Source organism: Sceloporus occidentalis, unplaced genomic scaffold, assembly GCF_023333645.1.
Source record: "Sceloporus occidentalis isolate IW3139 unplaced genomic scaffold, rSceOcc1.0.p SCAF_24, whole genome shotgun sequence".
NCBI classification, from domain to species: domain Eukaryota; kingdom Metazoa; phylum Chordata; class Lepidosauria; order Squamata; family Phrynosomatidae; genus Sceloporus; species Sceloporus occidentalis.
The window spans coordinates 10,572,350-10,594,909 of record NW_028317004.1 but is presented as its reverse complement, the minus strand read 5'-3'; the positions used below and the strand labels follow the sequence as shown (position 1 = coordinate 10,594,909).

Below are 22,560 nucleotides of genomic sequence, written 5' to 3'. Positions count from 1 at the left end.
AGCAATCTGAGATCCCATCAGGGTCTGGATAGACCTTCTTTTCTCCCAAGACCTCGTGGTGGGGGTCAGCATCAAGCTTGGCCGATCAAGGAATTGGGCATTTATATAAAATCGGTATGCCATGTTTGTGCCAAGCCCCATTACATCAAGACATGGATTAGTTACTGGTTCAGTATTACTTCTGACCCAACTTGCTAATTAGTTTAACATATCTTTCTTATCATGACTGATGTTTTGGTATCGTCATTTAGAACATGACACCTTGCCATCTGCATGCAGGCCAACACCTGGTGAGAGTGATTTTCCTGTACAGACTCATGACATGCTATTCATGTACCTGGACTACAGCCTAATAATTTTATTCTAAATCCATCAAATAAGAATATTCCACATGAACAATTTTCCGAATATCAGAAAATTTGAACCCATACAACATGTTTAGGAATGGGAGAAAGACAAAGGATGTATAAATGAAGAAAGAACACGTGAAAACACACAGAAGCAATGGAGAAAATGGGATTAAATGTGGGATTAGGGAAACTTCCCATCCTGCTCACCCTTTACACATGGTCATGATCTTGGTTATCCAAGTACTTACAGCAGTTAATTTTCTCTTGAAGTGCTTTCTTTCTTGAAACGATTCCCCGGGTGGGCGACTCCACACCCTCACCACTCCCTGCATAAAAAAGTTTTATTGTAAACTGCCCATCCCTTATATTTTAGTTATCCCTTTCATATTTTTGTAGCTACATTGAACACACCCTGAATTCTGTTGTCTGGTGTCCACATTTGGCAGTTGTGGCAAATCCATTGATAATTAACTCACACAGGAATTTTTTTCAAGAAAACAAAAATGGAAATACTTCCTATCAAAAAACTCAATTGCAATGCATAAGGGGGAATGAATTCAAGACACAGACACCAACGGTTTCGTAATTGGAAGCACAAATATTTGTTTTTAGCAAACTATAACACCTAAAACAGGGAGTATGCAAACTTTAACACATTAGGGATATTGGTGAAAGATTGAGCAGGATGGTTAATTGTGTATGGGATGCTCCATGGAGGAATAATGATTGAATGTCATACAGGAAATTGTATTATTCAGTTTTAAATGATTATTGGACTAACACTGGAAGGAAGTAGCATTGCTTCTAGGGAGGTAGCCTCTTGGACACTGTGCTCTGAGCACCTTTTCATATCCTACCGTCAGCTCCATGTCATCATCTTCTTTATCCTTCACAGTCTTGTCTGGTTCTTCCACTTCTTTCTCTTGCATATCCATTTCATTTGCCTGGGACATATATGGCATCTCATCTTTGTTCTTAAACTCCAGGCTAAGGATTGAGGGAGGTAGCAGAATTCCTAAAATGACCTACAGCAATAATATTAATCATTATAAATGCTGGAAATAATAAAAAGATCTATTTCCACTAGAAAACTATAAATATCATGTCATTAAAGGGGCAGTCTAATGTCACTGACACCCCTAATATAGAAGAATGTATATCAAATTACTATAATATTCATTCTTGCAAAATAAAAAAAAACTAATAAAACACTTAAAAAACATAAACATTGCAACCATGGTGCTAAATCTTCTTTCTTCCTCCATGATCCGAAATTTCTTGTCCTTTCAGCTGTCCATCATTGGCAGTAAAGTACTCCAATTTAAATAATTGGGAAGATGTATGCATGTCTAAAGAAACCCCTGCATGTAGTGTTGAACTGAGCCTGATCTGAATCTGACTGGCAGTGAGTACATCACGTACAGTGGGGTGCATTTGGCCAAATACACCCCCTGCAAATCATTTAGCTGGGGGGGGTCATGTAAGGTCATGTAAGCAAACACTAACCTTAAGACCTGAATTTTTGCGCATCCGCAGCCTGCCCATCCACATATCTGTCAAAAGCATTTGACTGCATGTGTGAGCAATGAAGTCTCGATGCTTGGCTGCTACTGCAAGCTGTAGGCATGTGGCATTACTCCAGTTCTTCAGCTCATAGGTCAGCAGTTTCATTGCCAGCTGTTCGTCCTGCTTGTATGACTGGTCTAATAATTCCACCGCCAGCTGACCAAACTCTCTAAAACAAAGTACACAGTTATCATTAGTTTTGGATTACATGACTTTCAATACAATGTTAAATGCACACTTTGAGTTATAAAATAATTTAAAAAGTAAAGAAGCCTTTATCTCAGTAAATAGTATTCACGATATGTTGTAGTAGAAAGTCTATGCTACTATCATAAAAAACTACTTCCACATTCAGTTTTTTTTATGTAAATCAAGGAAATGAAGACATTTCATTGTAACATAACAGCTTAGTTACAGTAAGCGAAAAACGTAAAAATGGCGAAAGAGAAAAAATGGCCCACCTGGAATTGTGGTTCAGTTCTTGTGATATGTCCTCAACCATGTCATTTTCTGATGCTTCATGTGCCATAGCTTTGCAGAGTTTACAGGCTACGAGAGCTTTGGCCATCGCTTCCTCTCCATGCTGCCAAAAGAATAAGGCCATCTTCTGACGTTTCATCAGTACAGCCCACACCATGAGCTCATGGAAAGGGAAAGGAAAGTGATTAATCTCTGGGTCATCCAAATCAATGTCTACTTCCTCTTCTCTCTTTTTTGTGGTCTTTCTTCCTCTCCTTATAGGGATGTCATCCTGTTAGAAGAAAAAGTAACTTTTAGATTCTCAGATCAAATCAAATGCTATCCATCTATCTATATCTATAGTAAATCAAAACAACAAAAAAATATATTTTGTAATACAGTTAAAAAAACATAAATGAAGTGGTTAAGAAACTCAAATATAACCTTAAAATGGTGCATGACTGCTTAATTTTGAAATTGGTCTTCCAATTTTAGTTAATCTATCCATACGGTGTTTAAATGTAAGTTATGTGCTAAACCATTAAAACGTATTACATGAATGTTACAAATATGCTTATATTCTACAGTTACAGTTATCACAATTCTATGTTAAGAATAACAATTTACCTTCAGACTTTCGCACAAAAGTGACCATTATTACTAAGGACATAGAGTTCAATTGTGACAACATTTCTCAAAGCAAACATTAAAGAACAATACATTTACAACTAACCATTTGGTACTCTGAAGTCAGCTTTTAATAGTGTTTACACTGCAAAGTGCAAACCTTACTAAAATATTATCTGTGCTCATAACTTTTTTACAAATTGAATATTAGAATGTTTAGGTATTTTTTCCTCACTGTCATGATACCAGTTATACCAGGAGTTTTAAATTAGTAATAGTTGCACAAATCTACTAACTTTGTTAAGTTATGATTTATTAATAGAGTACCTTACTTGCATATGCTTGAAACATTCTGGGTTTCTAAAAGACACACACACAAAACTGAAGTAAAACAGTTGTGGTTTTCTAATTCATCTTAAATTGAATATTCCTTAGCTGTATATAAAGTATGTTGGAATGGAATACCAAGTTGTATAAACAAATATAAAAATGTGACTTACCTCCATACCAAGTAGTTTCAAGGCTTTTGGCTGTTTGGAACATAAGAAAAAAAACCTTAGCAATATTTATATATATATATATATATATATATATAGAGAGAGAGAGAGAGAGAGAGAGAGAGAGAGAGAGAGAGAGAGAGAGAGAGATGCATACTCTAGACTTTCCTTGTCACAAATACTATGCAATCAAAACATTTAAAGTATTGTGAATAGAGCAGAGGCTGAATATACACAAAACATGCTCAAAATTGATGTAGCATGATCAAATATAAGAGTAAAAATGGTGGACTGGTTAGGGCTAACATTTGGTCATAGATCAGTACCTCTCATGACTCCCTTAAAGCGGTGGCACCATGGATGCCTACTCTGCCACATTTGTAATTGACTCATCATGATATTTCAGTAATTTGCAACAAACTATATTATGAGATCAAGTGTCTACATTTTGGTAACAAAATGATGTGTGATCAAATTATTCAATGAATAAAAAGAACTGGGTTGGGATATTCCAGTTTATTATAGGCTGCTACTTGAGGAATGGAAAACTGGAAACTATATTAAAACTATATTAAAAAATACAGATTATGTTGAATAAATTAATTATTACTTAATTGATTATTAATTATAGTAATTGGATAAAGAGGCTTTCACAAATAATAAATTACACATTGCTAGGAATTAAAGCCATACCTCCAGATAAATGAAAATTAGACATTAATCACACATAAAAAAATTAATAAAATGTATAATGCCTTATGACATCACCCAAATTAGTGTACACAATTGCTTCAGAAAGGACTGTCTTTTGACCGTCCTGTTCTCAGATACATAACCCTGAATCAATATAGTGGGTCACTTTTGGTTTAAAAAAGTAGTATATAGATATGTTTGCTGAAAGCATTTAAAAATAACCACAGACTTCAGTGTCAACTTACAACAGACTACTTAATAATAGGACAGTTAGATATCAGCACCATAATTATCATTATTATTAACATCAAGGTGTACCAAGCGCTACAGTTACTGTCGTGTCAGAATCGTGGCAGGACAGATTATATGTTAGAGGACTATTCAAATGATACCAGGATTGTAATTTTTCTTTAAAGGTGGCCAAAGTTGAGAAAGGTGGCCAAAGAGTTAACTTACTCTTTTTGGTCCAAAGAGATTGTGGTATAGTGTTCTAAATCTTTTTCTTGTGTAGTTGCAACGATATGCTCCTCCCATGAGGTACTCAATAACAAGTCCAATATCAATCAGGCTTATCCTGTAATCCGGTGGCAAGTTCCCCTATGAAAAACCCGCACATTTACATATACAATAAAAAAAATAACAAAATGGAGGCCACAATAACATTTCTAACATACATTTCTACAAGTGTTCAGCTAAGTTTAAAGGAAATGAATTGAAATGTATGGAAACAAATGAAATATTATACTAGGTAATTCACCTTAAAATAGATCCAACCGAAACCTGGATATTCTCGCTTGGAAAGAAGACATAAATGAAATAAGAAGGTGCAGTAATTTATAAACATACAGGTGTTAGAAATGTATAAACTACAAACAACTTGAGCACTGAAAAAGAGTAAAAACATTCCTGCTACCCTAGATCAAACATTTTATGAGTAAGATCAATAACTATATGTCCCTTCACATAGTTATTTGTTATTTCAGTCTTGGCACTAATTTTTACTCAAAAGTTTTTGACTGGAACAGATGTTTCTTTGATATCGTAGGCTTAGAAATTAAGTAGGTTAGTCTTTGTTTTGACAAACAAACCAAAAAATGTATGGGGCGCAGGAACATATATAGGAAAAAAACAAAATGGAAAACAACACAATATAGTGTAGATTGTACTTCCAATATTAATGATTAAGTGATATATTGCACTCACAGGAAAAAGAGGCAAATCCAACCCTTCAATATGGACTGTAAAAAGGCTTTAATATTCTTCAATGAAAATCTAAAAAACAAATTTAAAATAGTGCAGTATCTTAGGTAAAAAGTATATACCAAATAGAAATGCACTCACAATTTCTTCATGCATAAAATGCATATACAGGCATAGGTTAAAGTCCAATTGAGTCTTTTTCTACGCGTTTCGCCCTTAGGCTTCTTCAGGAAATCAACTGGTAAGGTCTCTGCGTGTATCAGCAAAGTCTGTAGTCTGTAAGTATTTCTGTTCGTTATGTCTGTTCTTTTATAGTGATTTGTATGTGTATTTCCGGGTATGTCACCGCGTATTTGACCTTTGTTCTCTGTTGTCATCACGTTTTGTTCGTCTTTTTCTGTTTTTTTCTGCTGTTGAAGTTGATCATTCTCTCGTATGTTAATAAAGTTTGTCGGCGAACTCGTTGGGAGGAACAGAAACCGCGTCATCTCTACATGTAGGAGATGACGCGGTTTCTGTTCCTCCCAACGAGTTCGCCGACAAACTTTATTAACATACGAGAGAATGATCAACTTCAACAGCAGAAAAAAACAGAAAAAGACGAACAAAACGTGATGACAACAGAGAACAAAGGTCAAATACGCGGTGACATACCCGGAAATACACATACAAATCACTATAAAAGAACAGACATAACGAACAGAAATACTTACAGACTACAGACTTTGCTGATACACGCAGAGACCTTACCAGTTGATTTCCTGAAGAAGCCTAAGGGCGAAACGCGTAGAAAAAAACTCAATTGGACTTTAACCTATGCCTGTATATGCATTTTATGCATGAAGAAATTGTGAGTGCATTTCTATTTGGTATATACTTTTTACCTAAGATACTGCACTATTTTAAATTTGTTTTTTAGATTTTCATTGAAGAATATTAAAGCCTTTTTACAGTCCATATTGAAGGGTTGGATTTGCCTCTTTTTCCTGTGAGTGCAATATATCACTTAATCATTAATATTGGAAGTACAATCTACACTATATTGTGTTGTTTTCCATTTTGTTTTTTTCCTATATATGTTCCTGCGCCCCATACATTTTTTGGTTTGTTTGCATTTTACACTTTGAGGAGAGTGTTGTTTGGGAGCTGCGGTCCAATTAGGGAAGTATTATTATTATTTAATTTTTTATTACACCCTACCTGAGTGACACGTGTTTTTTTGTTTTTTTTCGGTTCACGATATAGTCTTTGTTTTGACCTTGGCTTATGTTAATGTGAAAGAGGCTATGTAGGACACCACTCAAGATTAATGATTATTTTACGCTGCTTGGTAACTAAATTCAAGCCTCAAGTTCTGGTAACTACAAGTTCAAGGACAACTTGGATAACCTTGGGCTAAAGGTGGTTTATTGGGTAACCTACCCACAGGACTTAAATGGAGTCAAGTCCACATACATTGATTAGTTTACAATGGTGTAGCCAATAAAGGTGATGTTTCCACTAATCTGCTGTTTTTAACATTGTATAACTAAATGCTTAAACATCATTCCTAGTACTATTAATTTGAAAGAGATAATTATTAGACTTGTGCACATGGACCAAAAAAACAATTCGGACTAATTTTTCATTTCCTTTTCGATCCATTAATTTTCCGTCCAGTTGCCTTTTCAGTTTGGATGAAGTTCGGAGGACTTTTTCAATTCGGAAACAAAATTAATTGTCCCTCACGCTCTCACTTGCTCTCTCTCTCACACACACACTGTCTCTCACACTTTCTATGTAAATTTCTCCCTACATTCTCCACCAACTGCTTCTATGTCTCTGTCTCCTTTCCTGCTGCTCCTCATCTTGTCTTGCCTCCTCTTGTTCTTCTGTCTTCTTTTTTGGTCTGCTTTTCTCCTCTATTTGCTGCATTATCCAGAGAGCTTCCACAAATGGACGGAGCCTCCTCTCATGACCTCTCTTCCAATAGAAGGAATTGGGGAGAGGCTGTTCCCGTGGCGCCGCCCTTTTGTGAAAGTACTCCAACAGGCCAGAATAATGTAGATGGATTCGAGGAGAATGTCTGCTTAGGTTTCATTTATTTATTTGGGGGTCTCTCCTCGTTTTCGTATATTCTTACAAATTAACAAAATTGGCAAAGTTTGTTAAAATTTTAATTTGTACAAATCCAAATGCACAAGTCTAATAATTATTTAATCACATAAAATGTTGCCTTGTTAATAATTTTTCCAGGGACACTTAATTATCATTTGACACAAAAACACTTTTTAAATGTTTGTGTGTTGTTTCTCCAAAGGACCAAAGACAAAAGTTGTGTATCGCATTGTGTTATGCCTCTGACTGGGCCATCATAGGGTTTTTATTCTTCCCTATACTAAGTGTCCATATTCATCTGTCTTTCAAAGTTTTAGATGCCACTATATTACTGGGCCACGTGGCTTTACATGACATGGTCAAAATGTGCATTGCCCTCCCTTGTTATCACACACATAGGGTCATGAGTATACGTTATATCCCTATGTGGGGTCATTGAAGAACATTGTTCTACCAGAATGCAAAGTAACATAGTAACATAGTAACATAGTTCATAAGGTTGAAAAAAGACCAAAGTCCATCAAGTTCAACCTATATACATATTGTGTCCCTACTGTGTTGATCCAGAGGAAGGCAAAAAAACCCTTATGAAGCAGATGCCAATTGCCCCATACCAGGGGGAAAATTCCTTCCCGACTCCAAATATGGCAATCAGAATAAATCCCTGGATCAACGTTCTGTCCCTATTAATCTAATATCCATAACTTGTAATATTATTGCTTTCAAGAAACACGTCCAGGCTCCTTTTGAACTCTTTTATTGAGTTTACCATAACCACTTCCTCTGGCAGAGAGTTCCATAATCTCACCGCTCTTACTGTAAAGAACCCCCGTCTGTGCTGGTGTAGAAACCTTCTTTCCTCCAACCTGTCCCCTTATATATTTATACATAGTTATTAAATCCCCCCTAAGTCGTCTTTTTTCCAAACTAAATAACCCTAATTCTGATAATCTTTCTGGGTACTGTAGTCCTCCCATTCCCCTTATTACTCTGGTTGCCCGTCTTTGAACCCTCTCCAGCTCCACTATATCTTTCTTGTACACTGGTGCCCAGTACTGTACACAGTATTCCATGTGTGGTCTGACTAGTGACTTGTACAGTGGTAGAATTATTTCCTTGTCGTGGGCATCTATGCCCCTTTTGATGCACCCCATGATTTTATTTGCCTTAGCAGCAGCTGCCTGACACTGGTCGCTACAGGTAAATTTACTGTTAACTAAAACTCCTAAATCCTTTTCCATGTCAGTCGTCCCCAGTGTTTTCCCATTTAATACATATTCCCAGCCTGGATTTTTCTTCCCCATGTGCATAACCTTACATTTATCTGTGTTGAACCTCATCTGCCACATCCCAGCCCAAGCCTCCAACCTATGCAGATCCATTTGTAATCGTGCACTGTCCTCTATTGTGTTAACCACGTTACAGAGCTTAGTATCGTCTGCAAAGATTGATACTTTACTATACAATCCCTCTACAAGGTCATTAATAAATATATTAAAAAGAATAGGACCCAAAACTGACCCCTGTGGTACCCCACTAGCAACAGTAACCCACTCAGAGTATGTACCATTAATAACCACCCTCTGTTTCCTATCACTGAGCCAGTTACTTACCCACATAAGTACCTACTGGAAAGATTGGTGGAGGAGATATAACGGTCTTAGGCTCTTTTCTAGGGTTTGGATAGGGTCCTTAGTTCCAATGGGTAATGTTAATGCTACAGAATTTTAGACAGTTGTATGCTTCCAACTTTGTGGCACCAGTTTGAGGAAGGTCCTTTCTTGTTCCAGCATTATTGTGCCCCTGGAACACCAATGAGGTAGACCTTCTCATCCAACATAAGTGATTGACCTCATAAATGGTCTTTTAGCACACATCTTTTAGCACACTCTCTGATGACCCAGTAATATTTTCTCAATTAAGCTTATATTACAGAGACAAACTTTCTTCCAAGAACAAAAAAAACAAAACAACAGAAGAAAAGAATTTCGGATATGGTCACAGTACTGTTTTTGTCACCTACTAACATTATAGGAGACAGAAAGATTTTTACAACCGTGAGTTCTCCACTAACTCTTACCTTTCCATATCTTCAGGTATCTTCAGTCAGGCCAGCACAGACAAAACCTGACTAGTGAACATTTATTATAAAAAAATTGCTTAAAATATCCACTCATGGTCTGACACAACGTCACTGTTATTTACACAACTGTGATGGAAGCATTCACAGTGTGTGCAACATTGTCCAATCTGCACAGAAACTGTCAGGACTGCACAATTGTTCCCTTGTGTTTCAATAAACGATTAGGACAGAAAATCAGAATTCATTCAGATATGTGGTATCATATCTGCAAAGTATGCATGATCGGGAAAATACTCGACAACATGCTGATAAAAAATAATCTATGTGTCGTCAGCTATAACAAGCAAAAAAGAACATGTAATGACATACTTACTGTAATTTAACTTTTATGCTTTATTTGGTTATATTATACCAGTGGGAGATGGTGCTCATACTTACACTGGATAATTGAAAGGCAGCAGGTGTTTTGTTTCATTTAATTTTTGTTATACATTTTGTATCAAAGTGACTCCTGTCTTTCATTATCACGGGACTGTAACTGGATATTTTAGCAGATGTATTTAAAAAGGATACAGAGTGCCTTGGGAGAAATCTATCATTTAAGTTTCAATAACAGTTAACATGTTGCAGTCACACACAACCTGTTAGTGTATATAAGGCACAATTAATGTGGCCTAAAAGCAATCCATGACACCATAGTAAATGAAACAAAAACGTGTTCTTTGCAGCTCATATAGACAGGGCATAACAGGCAATTTCTGGCCTGATATTCTATTAAATAGAATAAAGCTGGCAGCCTATAAAATGTCTGCCCAGAGGGGCCAAATAGGTAAAGATATGCATCCATAAATCACTGGATTTTATGGATCCTTTTAGGAAGTCCTTGAATTTTATTACTTAGAAATAGGAAAATGGATCCCAGAATATGATTCAATTAAGCTCATAGTGAACAGTCAGAGAAGACACGTTTTTACTATGCACATGATGAAGGATCAACCCCGGTGAGCTTTGAGTGGAAAAAAAAAGACAGGCTTAGTTGGCCCAGCAGAATACATAATTAAATCTCTAAAGAAATCTGGGTGCACAAATTCATAAAAACAAAAAGTTATCAGGTCACAAGATTTTGGGCTGTCACTCAGAGTTGCATATGCTGTGGTTCCAGTCCTGGTCACTGATTTGACATGCACAGTAAGGTTTCATGCATGTTGAGGGCTGCTTGTGTACCTGTACATTACTAGGCTTTCCTTGAAAGGAACTAAATTGTCAACCTGGTACCAATCCACTCTTTACTGTACTGTTTTAGTGAAAGTAACTGGCTTGAGAAATAAGTAATAAGTACTTTGAGTATAACAGATTTATTCTACTAAGTGCGCCTCATAGAAACATTTGTTTATAAAACAGGCTGTCTCTAGCATAACCATAAATTGTGTTCACTTAATTCGAACCCTACTGTTTTAGGGACAGCAAAAAGTTGGTACTGTGGCAGAGGTTTTATAAAATATGGATTTTGGTTGATATGCAGTTGCAGATTTGACCGATTCTGGTTTATTGAGTATTTGCTAGAGAACAGAGATGTCAACATACATTCATTTTATCTCTATGGTTTTATATTTTCTTGTACTTTCCTGCTGCTGTTTGTATGGATTAATTTACTGAAAGAATGTGTGTTTTAATTTGAGCAAAAAAGTTTACCCTTGAAGAAAGTTAAATTTGGTAAAACAAACAAAGAAACAAACAAAAAAACCTGGCACAGCTGTACCCCATGCATTTGGCAGCTGAACCACAACAAAGCAGTCTGTGTAAAAAAAAACATTTATGTAGGGCTGAAACAACGAATCGATAAAATCGATAATAATCGATAACGGAAATCGTTGTCGACGATTTCCGTTATCGATTAATCGAGTGATCGATTCGTTGTTGGAGCACTCGGCTCCTTTTACTTACCTCCGCGAGCGTTCCCCGCTTCCGCTACACGCGCCTTCTTTTAGTTGCGGTTCGCTCTGTGCGAGTGGCTCCGTTCGCACAGAGCGGTTCGCTCTGTGCGAGTGGCTCCGTTCGCACAGAGCGGTTCGCTCTGTGCGAGTGGCTCCGTTCGCACAGAGCGGTTCGCTCTGTGCGAGTGGCTCCATTCGCACAGAGCGAACCGCTCTGTGCGAGTGGCTCCATTCGCACAGAGCGATTCGCGGGGGTGGGGGTGGGGTTTCAGGGGATGCAGGGCAGAGTGGGGGTGGGGGGGCAGGCCAGGGTAGGAGACTGAGTGCAGGGCAGGGTGGGGATGCAGGGCAGGGTGTGAGTGTGGGGGCAGGGCAGGAGACTGGGTGCAGGGCAGAGTGGGGGTGGGGGTGCAGGGCAGAGTTGGAGACTGGGTGCAGGGCAGAGTGTGAGTGTGGGTGCAGAGCAGAGTGGGTGCAGGGTGTGAGTGTGGGGGCAGGGCAGAATGTGGGGGCAGGGCTGGGTGCAGGGCAGAGTTGGAGACTGGGTGCAGGGGCACAGTGCGAAGTGCCAGGGCTGGGTGCAAAGTGCCAGGGCTGGGTGCAAAGTGCCAGGGCTGGGTGCAAAGTGCCAGGGCTGGGTGCAAAGTTCTGGGTGCAAAGTGCCAGGGCTGGGTGCAAAGTTCTGGGTGCAAAGTGCCAGGGCTGGGTGCAAAGTGCTGGGTGCAAAGTGCCAGGGCTGGGTGCAAAGTGCCGGGTGCAAAGTGCTGGGTGCAAAGTGCCAGGGCTGGGTGCAAAGTGCCAGGGCTGGGTGCAAAGTGCCAGGGCTGGGTGCAAAGTTCTGGGTGCAAAGTGCCAGGGCTGGGTGCAAAGTGCCGGGTGCAAAGTGCTGGGTGCAAAGTGCTGGGTGCAAAGTGCTGGGTGCAAAGTGCCAGGGCTGGGTGCAAAGTTCTGGGTGCAAAGTGCCAGGGCTGGGTGCAAAGTGCTGGGTGCAAAGTTCTGGGTGCAAAGTGCCAGGGCTGGGGCAAAGTGCCGGGTGCAAAGTGCCAGGGGTGGGGCAAAGTGCTGGGTGCAAAGTGCCAGGGCTGGGTGCAAAGTGCCGGGTGCAAAGTGCCGGGTGCAAAGTGCTGGGTGCAAAGTTTCTTGAACAGTAATAGTCCACCTCTTTTCAGAATGTTTGGGGTTATTTTGTTTCATAAATATTGTGTTTGGGTTTTTGTACTTTGAAAATATTGTTTTTTATTACATCATAACAAAATAAGAATGTTAATGTAAATTTTAAGTTGTTTTTTAACATCCAGTTCATTAAATTATTTTAAATAAACAAAAAATTTGCATATTGTTTTTTTTTATCCGATTAATCGATTAATCGAAAAAATAATCGGCCAACTAATCGATTATTAAAATAATCGTTAGTTGCAGCCCTACATTTATGTGTAAAAAAAGTGATTCTGGTGCAAAAAGTTGCCTTATCACCATAGGAAACAACAGAATGCTCCAATAAACAGAAAGTTATCATTGGTAATTTTTTCATATTAAACCCAGTGGGTGTCATCCTATGGACATTTAATGCTGAAATGTACCTACATACATACATACATATACAGCAACTGTAATCAGTGGCGTCGCCAGGGGGGGGCAGAGGGGGCCATGCCCCCCCCTACATTATGCTGTGCCCCCCCGTGTGCCCCCCCAATTGAAACGCTATACCATTGACCCGGCCCACTGCCGGGAAACCGGGACATTTATCGGTGTGCCGGCACACTAAGCTCCAATTGCAGCAGATGCGGCTGACAGTTTCAAGGCAGCTGTAAAACCGCCTCCGCTGGCTACTTAATGGATTGCCGGCATGCCGATCACTGACTGAGGCTCTTCGTCCCGCCCCTTTAATAATGTGATAAAAAAAGAATGATTTATAGTTGTTTTAATGTAAAATAGTGTGTCAAATTCTGTTGATCTATATCTGCTATGCTATGTTTCCATACATAATTTATGTATACCTGCAAATACAGTTTTTTTTTGTCTTATTCAGTTGCACGTGCTGTTTCCATGTGTTGTTTATTTGATCTATACCTGAACTACAGGGTGTAAGTAAAAGAGCGGTATGGTTTAGTGAATGAGGGGACAAAGGGACTCTGGGGATGATTACAGGGGAGAGGACTTCTCAATGTGATGGTGCAGTCAGAAGGAGGGAACACTGCACTGACTCTCACAGTCTTCCCCTGATCTGCGGTCAGTGTGGCAAATATATTGGCAGCAGGGTCTAATATTAATATATATTGGCTGCAGGGGCTAATATTAATATATATCGGAAGCCGGGACTAATAATATATACCGGCAGCAGGGTCTAATATTAATATATATCAGCAGCAGGAGCTAATATTAACATATATTGGCAGCAGGGGCTAATATTAATATTTATTGGCAGCAGGGTCTAATATCGGCAGCAGGGGCTAATAATATATATCGGCAGTAGGGGCTAATATTAATATATGTTGGCAGCAGGGTATAATTTTTATGTATATCGGCAGCAGGGTATAATATAAGTATGTATCCGCAGAAGGGGCTAATATTAATATATATCCGCAGCAGGGGTTAATATTAATATATATCGGAAGCAGGGTGTAATATTTCTATATATCTGCAGCAGGGTCTAATATTTATATATATTGTAAGCAGGGGCTAATATTAAAGAATGAAAAATAACTTCCAGTTTAGCTGTTATTTTGAAATCATATTTCAATCACGGTCTTTACTTCAAAGAGATAAGTGCATATTATGTAGTTAAAAATGCACGTCTAACGTGTGTATGTATATATATATATATATATATATAGTGTATATGTACCGTTTTATAATTGGCCCCCCTACTTTGGTCCCTGGCCCCCCATGTGCCCCCCCTAAATATGAAAGCTGGAGACGCCACTGACTGTAATGGAAGCTAGGCAGTCTACTCAGCCAAAAGTATTTTGTGATACTTACTAAGCATCATTGTTAGGGTTGTTCTCAGCTGCAGTATATATTGGAAGTTATATTTTTATATTTTGATAGTTATATAATGTATTTGTCTTGCTCATTTTATAGTGAAGAGAGCTATGCTGTACCACCGTCAATGTCTGACTCAGTACATAGTGATGGTAGTCACGTGTGCAGCCATGTGCATTGCCATGGCTCAGTATATAGTGATCGGAGTTATGCTGTACCACTGCCTGTGTCTGGCTCCCTATATAATGATAGGAGTCATACTGCACAACTCTCAGTGTCTAGATCACTGTATCATGATATGAGTGATGCTTTACAACTGTCTGTCTCTGGGTTACTATATCATGATGGAAGTTATGTTGTACCACCATCTTTGTCTGGCTTGCTAGATATTTATGGGAATTATGCTCTACCACTGTCTGTGTCTGGATCACTATATAATTATAGGCGTTATGCTGTACCACTGTCTGTGTCTGGCTTACTATATAATGATGGGAGTCATGCTGTACCACTATCTGTCTGAGTGAGTTTATCTCAGCAGCGTTTTAAAAAGGAGGAGCAATTTGGGCCACAGTACAGTATAGTCAGCATCCTGTGATAAAAATAAAAATATATATTTTTACCGTGAATTATCACATTTTATGCATTTTTTGTATTTTGATGTTTATGAAGCCTCATTGCCATATTGTAACTCATTCACTAAATAATAAGGTTTAAGGAGTTTGTATGAGTTATTTATAGTTTAACAAACTTTATATGACTATTCCCCAAGTATACATTTTAACTCTTTATACTGTAGGACCGTACTAGGTAGAGTAATCACAGTCCTGTGTTCTGGGACCAGTTTTGCACTGTCCCGAAATTAAGCCTGGTAGTCTGAACACACATTTATACTACAAAAAAACAATACACAAGTAGTTCTTAAAGTAGTTATTGGTACTTTTTGATCTTCAAAGGGACAGTACAATGTCCCAAATCTAAAGGTGGCACATTAAAGTACGTATGGTGACTGGAGTGTCTATTTTACCCATTAATCTGAAATGCGTATACTAATGCATGGACGGATACATTTTAGAAGCGAGTAATAGTACATTGTTACAAGTTCTTGTAGCTTCTTTTTTTTTTTTAGCACCGTAGGATTGGTGCTACATAAATAAGTATTGATGATAATCTAAACATCTATAGATTTTTGGTATCACATGTCTAATACTTCCACAAGAGGGTGCTCTTTGCTTAGAGATAAAAGGTGTAACACATTATCATTTTATCACTGTCTAGCAGTAAAACCCGATTTAAAGCACAAATGCCACATTTAAACAGTGCAGGCCACTCTGTGAACATGTATTTGTGCATTTTTCCCTTTCCCATACACATTGGGTTAGATTAAGTGCTGGGAAAATCTATTATTATTAATTGTTTACCAATGCTTTAGCAGATTGCAATGGAAAAAAGAAAGAAAAAAACAATGATGCATTTTAGCAGTCTTTGTCAATATATCTCATTTTTTTGCCACTGCAATCTATGGGGATAATGCTTTTAAATCACTTGTGAAAGATGTATCTCTGACACTGAATCGAGCCTATTGATGTTATACAGAAATTATAAAAAATGCGGTCTATGAAGCTGGCTTGAAAAATACAGAAACTAAAGTCTTTATGTTCTCTATGACAATACAATTTTGCAATATTTTATAGTGAGCAATATTACAAAAATGTATCATTGGCTTCTTTTATGGTCCTTTGTTTTTACCTTAGTAAATAGACTGTTTACTACCATTTCCCCACACACTGTTAAGGAAGGACGATTTAGTAAACAGAACACCAAAAAACACTGTTAGCTGAGGATAATGTGTACACATAAACAGGTTTATAGGGATCAGAAAACTATACATGAATTCAGTTATATTAGACACATGGATTTTTGTTGCTTATAAATGTATGATAAATGTGTGTGTTTACACACTACACACACATACATTCATGCACAAAGTATCAGTTATCACCTGTGAGAATGGAATTGTCCAACTGGAGGCTTAAAAGCTCTTGTGTTTGCTTTAGAATATTATATATTTGTGTAGAATGATGGGAAACCATGAAAAAGAGCTTTGCTCTTATAACCCAATTGAACATTAATGTGCCAAGTATTATAAAGTACCGTATTTGCTCGATTATAAGACGACCCTGATTATAAGACAACCCCCCAAAATCTGAATATTAACTTAGGAAAAAAAGAAAAAGCCTGAATATAAGACGACCCTAAAGGAAAAAAGTTTTACCAGTAAATGTTAATTCATTAACTATTTTTTTAAATAAAAGCTATGATTGAGAAAAATATTTTTTTTGTTTTTATTTCCTTGTATTTTCCAACCTGTCCCCCAGTTACGCACATCTGCCCCCAGGCTTGCCACACCAATATGGCACTGTGGCCCATGATATGCCTTTTAACACTTTATATGCCACTGTGCCCCATGGTATGCCTTTTGACCCCCTATGTGCCACTCTGCCTCCAGAAATGCCTTATACCCCTATATCCCATTCTGGCATTTAGGGGGTTAAAATGCATATTATGGGGCAGAGTGGCATATAGGGAGGTATAAGGCATTCCAGGAGGCAGAGTGGCATTAAGGGAGTTAAAAGGCATTGTATAGAGCACTCTGCCTCCACAAATGCCTTATACCCCTATATGCCACTCTGGCATTTAGGGGGTTAAAAGGCATATTATGGGGCAGAGTGGCATATAGGGAGGTATAAGGCATTTCAGGAGGCTCTATTAAATGCCCCCTTAACGCCACTCTGCCTCCTGAAATGCCTTATACCTCCCTATATGCCACTCTGCCCCATAATATGCCTTTTAACCCCCTAAGTGCCAGAGTGGCATATAGGGGTATAAGGCATTCAAGAAATGCCCTATGCCCCCATTTAACACACACACGCACACACGCACACACACACTTACCAGTGCTTCCAATGTCCTGCTGTATTGCCGGGGCAGCGGGTTGACGTCTCCTTCCACTGCAGCCGGAAAGGAGGTGGAGTTGGCAGCGGGGGTTTGTCTGTCGCGGATACCTTCCCCGGCTGTCAGAGATCAGAGTTCCCCGCACCGGTGCCGCACCTGAACTCTGATCTCTGACAGTCGGGGAAGGTATCCGCGACGGACGCAGACAACCCCCGCTGCTAGCCACACCTCCTTCCGGCTGCAGCGGACGTTGTCTACGCGGATCGCGTAGACGTCAACGTGCTGCCCCGGCAATACAGCAGGAAGCACCGGTAAGTGGTGGGGGGGGGGAGACAGGAGGATCCAGGTCCCCTGCAGCGGTGTGGGGGATCTGGATCTTAGTCTCATAATCAGACCTCTATTTGAGTTCTGATTAGAAGACGACCCCGATTAGAAGACGAGGGGTATTTTTCAGAGCATTTGCTCTGAAAAAAACCTTGTCTTATAATCGAGCAAATACAGTATTTAATTATGTCCATAGAAATGTCCAAATTGTATAATTCTTGTATAATTGTATAAATATTTTATAGAATTCATGTCAAATGCCACATGCATACCTGGGAACTATTTTGGTTTGGCCCAGAGTCTCGGGGTAAAGCTTTATTTTTCTGGGTCTCCATGTAAGTTAATTTTTTCTCTGGGCATGGGAGCAATGTTTGGCCATGCCTTCTCCTACACCATGTAGGCGAGGCAGCCCTGCTTCATTCATGGGTAGCCCTGCCTTTACATGTGGTTAGCTCCTACCCTTTATGAAGCTGCTTCCCCAGAAGAGGGGGCGCTCCAGGGAATCTACTCTACGGAATTCCCAGGTATGGCCAAAAAGCCCTCTAACCACAGGGCTTCAGTTCAATAGCTAATCTCCATTTTGAGCTTTTTTTTTATATAAAAGGGATACAGAGAGATTCACCTTTTGTGGACTTCACACATTTTTTTTTTCTTATGGCAAAACAGTTTTGAAACACATACAAGCATTTTATACACACGTATAATTTTATTAACATTTTCTACTATACAAAATGTTAATAAGTAACAAATTATTACTTGTTAGGCTAGGTTTCCACTTGTTTTTTTTTTTTGCTAAAAACTCCCATTCAGCCACACGGCGTTTTTTTTGTGAAAAAATGCTGCGGCCAGATGTTAGCTGTTCTTCAATAGGAAATCGCACAATGCCATATCCACTTGGCGTTTTTCTGCTTTTTTGGGCTCTGTGGCCGTTTTTCAAAATCGCAGCATGTTGACACGCTGGCGTTTTTTGCAAGGAAATCTTGGCGTTTTTCTCCAATAGAAGTCTATGGGAGAGAAAAAACGTCATGAAAAAGCCATGTGGGTTTTTTGCCTTGGCTTTTTTTATGGCGTTTTTTTCCACAGTTACAATGCAGAGGATGGACCCAGTATCTGTGTGTCCTACGAGAAATAGGCTGGAAACAAACAGTTTCACACAAAACAAAGTTCATATTGAACTTAACACCATTTGGAACAAACATGCCAATACAAACAAACATTCCCGACTGGATCCTGTGTCCAAAAGCAACAGCAAACAATTTGCACCATCATTTGGGGCCAATCTTCCTAGAGGAGCAGACATTCGGAATAAAGCAGGCCTTACAAACCACAGAAAAGAGACAAAAGGTCCGCCGGGGCGAGTTTAAGTAGAACTCTACCAAGAAAATGACATCAGGAGGGGGCAGATACTTGCCATTTATCCTAATCCCTTTTAGCTGGGTGAAAATTCCAACGTGTAAAGGCTGGAAAAACTGCCAGGTCAAAAAAGCAATTTCCACAGAAAGGCTAAAACGCCAGAAAAAACTCCAGAAAAAAACACCAAAACGCACGAGAATGCAGTGGCAGTTTTCTTGGCGTTTTTCCTGGCGTTTTTCATAAAGAAAAAAACGCAGGACAAAAACCCAAGTGGAAACCAAGCCTTAAGCATCTATCTCCACTAACACAAATATTATACACCTTACTTGGTAATTAGTGTGATTGACACATGGTAATATGTATCAAGGAAAATACATGTCATATTTTTATGCTCACAAGTGATAAAACAGTGCCAGATGATAAATAATTAATATTTGAGCAATACATTATTATTTCTTTTTCTTCTTATAATACTATTAAAGCTGCATTATCATGGAAAAAAATGTTTAATGTTATACAGAATGGTGTTTAATGTAGTGTTTTCTTTTGTTTTATACTATAGCAGACTTTCATCAGTGGAAGTACATATCTCCAAAGTAGATATTATGTAAGTATTTATGGTAATCTATATATAGCATAACACGACAATTAATGTTAAACAAATTAAGTTGATAATTGATATTAAATGATAGTATATTACTTTCCCCTGATCCATGGAATGATTACTCAACCCAAACAGCATTACAACTAATACCGGTATATGCAAAATTTTATTCAATTACATTTGAGCACCATGCCAAGCAATATTTTTGTTATTGATACATCTTGATACATATAATGATATTACCAAAAGAAATGTGTGGCTGAGATGAGTGTGGGTAATATGAGGAGCAAAAGGTGAAAACACATAACATAGGTCTGAAAAGCTCATGCAAAATAGAGATTGTTACTAGTATTTAGAAACAACATATAACATTACCTTTTTCTCTAATTTGGTGTCTGACTCTTACCTTTTTTACATCCCTGACCAAGTGGTATAAGGTATTTGAAGGCCCATGCCTCTAAAATAAATAAGAACACAGAAGCGCATTAGCATAAAATGGTATATATACTTGCTTTTTAACTACGATTTTGGCTGCGCTGCTGTTTTTAAATTCATGCACAATAAAGGAAGTATCTTGGGATTGGTGTCACAATTGTGAGATTTCTGCAATTATAGGACAAATACTATTAGGAAAATAGTTAACAATTCTGTGTGTCTTCAGCCGTAGGGTCAGCTGCATTTGCAATATCCAGGTAGTGATGGGAGAATGATTTGTGGTCTCAGATCACTATTCCATTAGTGTTGTGGTGGTGGCCATTCAGTAGGGCCATTTGACTTGAAGACCATGACCCCTCATTACAAATGTGCTAAATTCCTCACTGAGGTTTGCTAATTCTGCAATGTGTGTGAGTGTTGTGTGTGATGTATGTGGCCATAAGTGGTATGCGTGAAGAGTGATTGGTTTGGCCCAGTGGTCAATGTAGTGAAGAGTGATTGGTTTGGCCGAGTGGTCAATGTAGTGAAGAGTGGTCAGTATGAGTAAGAGTGTGGCCAGGAGTTGTCAATGTTTTTGAGTTTGTGTGGTTTAGCTGAAACCAATTAATGTGAGTTCAGTATGGTGAAAAATGGTCAGTGTAAGTTTGCGTCCCCTTTCTAGGGGAATTCTGGTTTACCGCACCATTAAAGTGTCCATTAAAATGTGCTATGTCACAGCTCAAAAATATTACCACTTCAAAATCCTAGGAGTTATACTTCCAAAAAAACCATGTATTTCGATATACCTGCACCTTCAGTTTTAACGTGTATGCATAGCTATCAATAACTAGGCCAACCAAACTCATTGCTAAATACAGAACATGAATTATTTATGTATATTACAATGTATAGCCCCAGGGGACACTTAAGATGCATAAAACAGATCATTTTCAGGGTCATGTATTCATACTGAAGTGAACATCAGTGCATTTTGTAATATAGCCATACCATTTCACATTAACCTTAAGAAAGTCTTTCATAAAACAAAGAGTATAAATATACAGAGACCATCGTTATATTTTTGCTTGTCTTTTATCGAGTGTTTCCAACTGCTGAAAACTGTTTACAAATTAAAATCTCAAGGACAGATGATTTTTTAAATAAATCCTATTTTATTCATACAATTGTTAAATATTTAATAGAGTAGAGTTGCAACACTCCTATTTTAGTTGCAGAACATTATTTATGCAATTTGTATTATTGGCTTAGTGAAGAAAATATCAAATTTAGGAAAACATGTGTAGAGGTGCCATTGTCACTAGACCTTACAATGTATCTTGTAATTGGATAATTAAAATGTAGTATAGTACACTGATTATTGTACAACTTAAATAATTCTCAATAAACAAAATGTTTTTCCATACCGTATTGTATAACTCTTCTAGTCTTGAGAGGGTTAGGAAGCGATGCATGCTTACTCCATTTTCTATAAGTAATTTCACAAAATCTACTCTGTCCAGAACAAGGGCATCCAACATTGCTTGCTCAAGGGACCCCACCTGAAAATAATTATATAATAAAAAATAGAATTACCAGATGAAAACATGGCTCCAATTAGAGTTGTGCACCAAATCTAAACTCAAACGAAATTTACTTCTCCCTAAAGATGAAATTAATATACTTCATCTATAATGGCTGTGGTATAATTGCTCTTACTACAATCTGTACTGGAAATATACTAATTATTTACCACACAAAGTTGTACCTAGCCTTACATATTCTATTCTATAGTCATAGTGACATACTGGGAAGAAGACTCATGAACTGTATACATTCCAGATCAGTGGTATAAATGTAAGAAACCTTATAGGCATGACCATACAATAAGGCTAATGTTGTTTTTCAAATTATAGAGGTTACAAGTATAACTTTTAAATAATTTCAAACAGCAACTTATTTATTTACAAAAAATGAGTTGCTGCTGAGTCAAATGGTATTAAGTTGGACCTATTAAGTCCAATTTCTGGCAAGCAGCATTAAACTACTGTTGGGTTCATCTTGACTACTGTCAAATCCATTCTTATGTCTGTCAATTCTGTAAAATTTAATGGCATTCTGGCTAAATTCATCCCCTTCTGAGGAATCGAGTTGATTTTGTCAAGTTAACTTTATGTTAAAGTCTTCTCATGTACAAATTTAACCAACTCAGCTGAGTAGAATTGAGAAGCCTAACTTTTGACTCTTTTTCAATAGACCTTAAACAATGGGATCCGCAAATAAAATTGCAATGACATTTAAAAGTTCTATTAAAGAATAGGATTCCGACATTTATATTTGTACATGTTTTATCTTATGTCGTGTTTTACTGTTGGTTGATGCAACATTAGTTATTATATAATTAGTAAACAGACTTCAATGCAAACCA

General features: G+C 38.1%; 1 protein-coding gene across 4 annotated transcripts in view; it reads right to left on the bottom strand.

Moving 5' to 3' along the window:
* LOC149300605 (transient receptor potential cation channel subfamily M member 3-like) overlaps positions 1-22,560 on the bottom strand; it is a 224,828-nt gene that overhangs the window by 16,587 nt on the left and 185,681 nt on the right. Inside the window, exons 11-18 of one of the 4 annotated variants that reach the window (XM_089485139.1) lie at positions 21,560-21,694; positions 20,128-20,178; positions 4,950-4,985; positions 4,649-4,789; positions 3,503-3,532; positions 2,378-2,667; positions 1,857-2,085; positions 1,208-1,375 (exon numbers count right to left, since the gene is read on the bottom strand). In XM_089485139.1, the coding sequence (XP_089341265.1) occupies positions 1,208-1,375; positions 1,857-2,085; positions 2,378-2,667; positions 3,503-3,532; positions 4,649-4,789; positions 4,950-4,985; positions 20,128-20,178; positions 21,560-21,694 (1,080 nt within the window). The remainder of the gene's footprint in view (positions 1-1,207; positions 1,376-1,856; positions 2,086-2,377; positions 2,668-3,502; positions 3,533-4,648; positions 4,790-4,949; positions 4,986-20,127; positions 20,179-21,559; positions 21,695-22,560) is intronic. The other 3 variants (XM_089485140.1, XM_089485141.1, XM_089485142.1) reach the window with 3 other exon arrangements.